Source organism: Buceros rhinoceros, unplaced genomic scaffold (assembly GCF_000710305.1).
Source record: "Buceros rhinoceros silvestris isolate BGI_N320 unplaced genomic scaffold, ASM71030v1 scaffold43846, whole genome shotgun sequence".
NCBI lineage: Eukaryota > Metazoa > Chordata > Aves > Bucerotiformes > Bucerotidae > Buceros > Buceros rhinoceros.
In genome coordinates, this window is record NW_010417803.1 from 44,904 (window position 1) to 51,611 (window position 6,708).

Here is a 6,708-nt window from a genome sequence, read left to right on the forward strand (position 1 = left end):
CTTTCCCTTTGTTGCAGCTGGGCTGCTTTTATTTATTAGCAAGGAAAATAACAGGTTCAATAGGTGTGTATGCAAGTCATTTTCACCATCAGTTAACTTCTCCAACTTTCACACCAACACTGGGATCACGAACATGAACAAGTTTACAGTAACAATGATTAAGAGTATTCTCACAATTCAGAATATTAAATAGAGCATAGGGATAGTATGAGGGGTGGTTTTGGATCACAATCGCTGTCACAAAACACTACCTTAAAACCTGATGTTCAAGCCCCAGCTTTCACACACATCCCAGTGGTCTTAGACAAGTACATGTGATTTACAGCCACTCAGACATGGATTTCTGGTTCCCTTTTCCCAAAAGGCTACAACAGCACTTCAGTTTGAATGTAATGCAGAGCGACTGCACATAGGGGTGTGAGATCCTCATCACATGCACGGAGAGATGGAAAAAGTTGTAAATGGAACTTGATTACTCTCCCACTACCTGACCTGCACAGAGGTAGACAGGATACAGAATACAAAGATGCTTTTAAAACAAGAGAGGAAATAAGTAGCAACGTGTCAATATCCATCTGAGGCTTAGATCTAAAGGATCACTTCCACCTTTTCTGCTACAGGTGAGTTGAAAAACTGTTACATACCTTACTATTCAGCAGACTACAGTCAACCAAGAGAGGATGGCAAAGAGAGGGACATACACAGATAGATGTGTAACTGCAGTCAATCACTTACTTTGGATTTCCGACCCCTGGCTTCTTTCTCCGGAATATGTTGAGGAAAGTGTTGGACTTGCAAGGTGCCTTGCCATCCCCGACATGCATACGCACCACATCTGAGGTGGTGAAGGCACTGCGGACGTTCCTCTCAGGCTTGGCTATGATGATGTACATCTTAGGAGTGAACATGCACCCCAGTGCCACTGTCACGCTCAGGCTCACTGCAAAACAGGTGGTGATGATCTTGTAGTTGCTCCCGAAATAGATAGGCACAAAGGCCAGCCAGATAATACAAGTGGTGTACATGGTGAATGCAATGTACTTGGCCTCATTGAAATTGGCAGGCACATTGCGAGTCTTGAAGGCATAGTAGGTGCAGCTCATGATGAGGAGTCCATTGTAGCCCACAGGAGCCACAACGCCCAGGTTGCTGGTGTTGCAGATAAGGTAAACTTCCTTAATGCTGGGGTAGGAGAGAATGGGCATCGGGGGCTCCAGGATGATCAGCGTGATCACCAGTGTCAGCTGCACACTGATCAAAATGGAGGCAATGACCACTTGGGCCCATGCACTCATGAAACGTGGCTTGCGGGTACAGATCTTCTTTTTGCTGCCTGCCAGGATGCGTGCAATGCGGTTGGTTTTGGTCACAAGGGCAGAATAGCACATGGCAGAGGAGAGACCCACCAGAAGGCGCTGGAGGTAGCAGGATGTCGTGGTGGGTTTAGCTATAAGGGTGAAAGGGCAGACGTAACCCAGAAAGATGCCAGCAAGGATAATGTAGCAGAGCTCCCGGCTGGAGGATTTGACAACAGGGGTGTCCCTGTAGAGCACAAAGATAAGGGTGACAAACATGGTGACCAGGATCCCCAGGCACGAAAAGACCACAGCCACAATAGACTCTATATTGCTCCACTGGAGGTACTTTACAGGGATGGGTTCACAGCCTGCAGTGTACAGAAAAGAAACAGAGTGTTAGATAGGTAACTGCTCGAAGAAAGAACTTCTCTTTTTTCTGGCTCCCAATATACTCCAAACATTAGCTTATGCCTACGTGCCTTGGACTAATAAAACCATTTTACAAACGAGTGAACTGCTGAGTGGAAAGGTTTGTATGAAATACGTTCAAAGAACAGACATCAGTTTGGGGTGTCCCAGATATTTGCTCATGATGGTAAAAAGGAAAATGAAATTTGGAGTTTTTCATAATTCTTCTTAAGATACCTGCAGATAAGCCCAGTGTATTATCAAAGGCAGAGCTTGGAACAGAACCCAGACAAACTCGGCACCATCCCTTCATTTCAACAGGGAAAGGATTGTTACAGATCAGAAATGGGTAACTTTTTGACGTCCTCAGACTAACTTATTTTAATCTGTACAAAATCATTACAACACGACCCCCTACATTTTTGTGAGGGTGATTTTATAAATAATAGAAATTGAGATCTATGGACAGAAAATGGTAATAAATACAACAAAGTTGTAAAGGAACTACACCACAGATACTGTGCCTATTTAGTATATTTGTGCTTATTTTTCTCTTAACATTACCTTATTCTCATTTCGTCAAACCCTCTGCTCTTTTTTTTCCCTGCCAAGTAATATAATTTAATTCTTATGGAAAAAGAATTAAAATATGCATGCCTTCAAAAAATAACTGGAAAGACTTTCCTTTATGAGTAGTACTGATGTGCAAAGACAGGTATCAGTGAAGATAGCGCTTAACTGCTGTCTCCCACACTCAAGTGAAAGCATTCTCTGGCTACCTTCCTTATTGTGCTGAAGATGTATGATCAGCAAGAAACATTACAGAAAAAATAAAAACCTCTGTGTTAACAGGATGTTATGGCTGTGAAGCTGAGCTGCTGAAAACCTTCATTCTGGCATTTCCTAATTTCTGTCCTTGCCTTAGTAGTGCCAAAATGCTTTTAACATATTTCTGTCTCCCATGGTAAGCATCCATGTCCTCTTCTACCTGTTTCGGTCCTTCTTCAGTTTCCCTTGGACCCAGCTGACCTTTTGTGCCTTTTCCCGACCTTTCAAGTATTTTTCCTCACAGCTTCTCACTGTCCCCATCTCAGTTCCCCTTTCAGTTCATTTTTCTCCTAGCCAGTCAGTCACTTCTTCACTCAGATGTCTCCACTATGAACGCTGCTGGTCCAGCTTTTCACACCCTGGACTGGCTGCTCATCACCTCTGCCTGTCTGGGTTGCTGGATGGGGCTGAGAAGAACAGGGAAGAGGCAGTGGTGTCAGCGAGCTTGTGAGAGAGGCATTTTTTTTTTTCTCTCAGTTTTGCTGCTAGATCTTAGCAAGAGTCCTGATACTGTGATGAGCAAAAGTCATGTGCAGCCTCTTCCTCTGCAGTTTGGAGCATACCTGCAGAAACCAACCTCTATGAACCAAAAGCTTGAGGCTCACAGTTTTGTTCAATTTATGTATGTATTCCACAGCATGACAAAAAATTTCCAGCTGATACCCCTACTAAAATAGGAAGTTCTTCTTTCTAAATGTAAGAGAAGTAAACAGAGGTATGGATCAGTGTTGAATAGTTTTACTGTAACCTCATTTTGAGAAACAGCAGAAGAAAAAATGGTTTTTGTTGAAATTAAAAAAAAAATCAGCCTGAGGCAAAGTCCTGACATGAAAAATTTCTTGTTGAACTTTTAATGTCTTTCAATGTCATGTGAACTGAAAGAATGTCTTATAACTCTGTGTGCTTTGTCTCTAAGAGCGCTGGGCTGACTGAACAGGTAAATCTACTTAACTGCAGGTAATGATGTTACAGGAACCTGTAACAGCAAAACCAATAGGAATTTTAGTACATGCAGCTGGAGCTCTTATTTCATAAAGAAAAAGAGTTCTGTTTTGCTCAAAGTGGTCTGTTCAAGATAGGTGAGGAAACCTAGTCTTCCAACCGCTGTTTTTATAGTGAAACATGAAGGAAAAGCTTTTTATTAGAGGTGGGAACCTCTAGCCATTGGCCACAGCAGTCCTGAGTGAAAGTTGGCTCCTTCTTTGATTTAATAAAAGAGTAAGAATCAGAAGTTCCTGCTCGTTGAAGAATACATGCAAAGATCTTCTTAAACAAGAAGCCAGTTTGCAGTTGCTGGGAGGGGTAAGTTTTAATGTGGGCTTTAAGCTTAGCAACATCACATATTATTCCATCTTAAATGATATTTTCAGAGCCATAGCCCCATTTCAGCATGGTAATTAAACCTATTGATTGCTTTAAGCTTCTCTTTTGTAAGGTCTTTGAAATCTGTTTCATTAAATCATTGTAATTCCTGTGCAGCAGCAAGTGCCAAGAGACACAGATGCTGCAAACACTGCAAAAAGCTGCCTGCACTGCTTCTATCAGCAAACAGTTGTTGGTTGTCAGCACCTGTGAAGGTGGGTTATTTCCCAGCTGGGATAAAGTGGGCTAGGGAACCTCGTTGTGACTGCGGGAGGATACTCAGGAAATGGTGTCCTTAGAGGCTTAAAAAAACAAAACAAAACAAAACGGCCACAAAAATAAATATAAAAACTCCACAGCAACTAACCCAAACCTCAAAAAAAATCAGAGAACTAGTGGCAAAAGCTTCTTTCTAGTAAAAAGCTATTTTGTAGCTTTCATCTATTTTCCCTCCACTTTAGCCATGAATCATTTCTTAGAGCAGAAGGATAATTGATTTTTAAATCTTTTTTTTATAAAATATATTCCTACTGCAAGGCCAACAAGACAATCCAGGATGTTTTCTGAGGTCATTAACACATCCCAAGTAACTGATGACCCCAAACTTTAATGATTAATTTCATAATAATTCTATAAAACTTCCTGTCTTATCTTGTTTTATTGCTTATTTAAGATGATTTATGTAAACTGATTTTACTAGCTTGACATTAATTCTTCCTCTATTAGATTCTGATATTATAAAAGATGTCTCTTCTTCTTGGCACAAGGCCTTAAGATACTGGTCTTAGTGACTGTCAGATCAGGTTTTTATCATCTGTGGTGAGAAATCCTTTGTGCCTGCTGACTCCGCTTCACTGAACATATGTTAAGGGAAATCAATCTAAAAAAAAAATTGTACATTTAAAAATAAAATTAAAATGTCAGGGAAGGATTGCTGCGAAAGAGAGAGCGATTTTGAACAGAGAGAATGAGCACCTTGAAAAGTGTGTCTTAGGAAATGGGTTAGTGTGTTCTTCACGTTTCTTAAAGGGACTATGGATTTTAGAGCCTCCGTCTGTGAAGGAAAATGGGACTAAAACTGCATAAGTGTTTAGCATTTAATATTTAAGGTAAAGGGGAAAACAATCTGAAGTGTGAGATGTTAACGTCTGTGTCTAGAGGCTATGGTGACTGGCAGGGTATGAATACAACACACAAAAGTAAGCTATGAAAACAGATTTGATGGGAGAAATCTTGGCAAGAAAGGAGAATTCCAAACTAAATAGTACCAATGGTGACTTCCACAAAGTTCAAGAGCCAAGTTTATCCAGCTCAATCTCCCTTTTCTAAAGGTTAGGATGGCATCAGCTTCTCTTCACAGCTTCGTACTTAGTACTGCAATTCAAGTAAATGAATTGCAGGAGTCAAACTGGTTTTTTTCCTCAGGAAGACCAAATGAAGAAGCTGTGCAGGAGCAGACTGCCATTTTGATGTTCTCTAGGAAATCAGTTGATGGGTATGCTGTCATTTGGCTGATGTTACTGTGATTTCAGAACAGCAGCAGTCTATTCTCCTTGCTGAGAAGAAACACAAACCAGCAGGTCATCTACAGATTTCATTAAAAGTTAATAGATTGCAACATGCCCCTGAGATTTTTTCCAGCACTGATGCTTTTCTCAACTCCTTTCAGCAGTGCCTGTCATTTTGACATGCCCCCTTTTGAACTATATTGGGCAGCTGGTAGCACTGAACCATATTCGCTCAAGTGCACATTGATCTCATTATGTTCTTGTTCTGCCTTATTGATTAAAAAGAAATCATAGTTTTCTTCCCTGAATAGTAGATACAAACAATTCTGCGTACCTCCAAGAGTAAACAGAACCCATTTGTCTATGGATATCTGCTTTATAATTAGCAGACACTGGTATCCTAGGAGGTGGAAATTAAATATGAGCTTTTCCAATGGTCAGGACATTTATGAAGGATTCTGTGGATTTTCAGGTGTCTAGTAATACAAAATGTTATTCCACAATTGAAAATAATACCTTACAGAAGGTATTTTTCAAGAACTCTTCTTCCTACAACCCACTTACATGAAACTTGAGGGAACTGAATGATCACTGAGATTTCTGTATCTTGACAAATCTGTTTGAAGTAGGTTCTGTTGCACACTGGCAGGGAGAGGGGTTGTTGGAGTGAGAGGTATGGGATACAGACAGATACACACACATCTGGGACAAGATCATAGCTTATTTTCCATAGAAAACCAAGAGAGGCAATGGGTCAAGTTTCCCAGTTTATTGTGATTAATAATGTATTTTCAGCTAGAAAAGTGGCCAGCTTTCCCTCTCAAAATAAATCCTCTGAAAGCTCACTTGGCTTCAGTGACTAGTATCTCCTGGAACTATTTAATCAAGGTCTAAGTATTTTGTCTATGAGTTAAGGATTGCAGCAATATCTGGTTGCCAACCAGTCACATTAAAGGACAAAGAAAGGTGTGGTAAGTTGCATATTTGCTCTTCAGCTAGGTAGTCAGCTTGTTTCTCTAACTACTGGGAATGATGATGCCCTGCTGAATGCTGGCAGCCAAGATTTGCAGGTGCAGCATGGGTCAGCGGTGCCAGTAGTCCTTTACAGCAACACAAAGCAACCCCCAAGATCAAGATGTTGTTTCTCAGTGCATGAAATCTATTTTCTTGGGGTAATGTTTACTGCAAAGCCCAGAGCAGGTGTGGAGGTTAACCTTGACAGGTACAAAGTAACAGAAAGATGTCATAGCATAGAACTCATCCAAAGCATAAACACGAGGGAGTCTAATTCTTGCTGTCTCTCT

The 6,708-nt window shown here is 40.8% G+C and overlaps 1 protein-coding gene across 1 annotated transcript in view; it reads right to left on the reverse strand.

The window, feature by feature from the left end:
• The window catches only part of GRM1 (glutamate receptor, metabotropic 1), a gene marked incomplete at its 5' end in the record, with an annotated part of 37,932 nt that overhangs the window by 28,470 nt on the left and 2,754 nt on the right, over positions 1–6,708 (reverse strand). Inside the window, one exon of the mRNA XM_010138287.1 lies at positions 736–1,666. Within this exon, the coding sequence (XP_010136589.1) occupies positions 736–1,666 (931 nt within the window). The remainder of the gene's footprint in view (positions 1–735; positions 1,667–6,708) is intronic.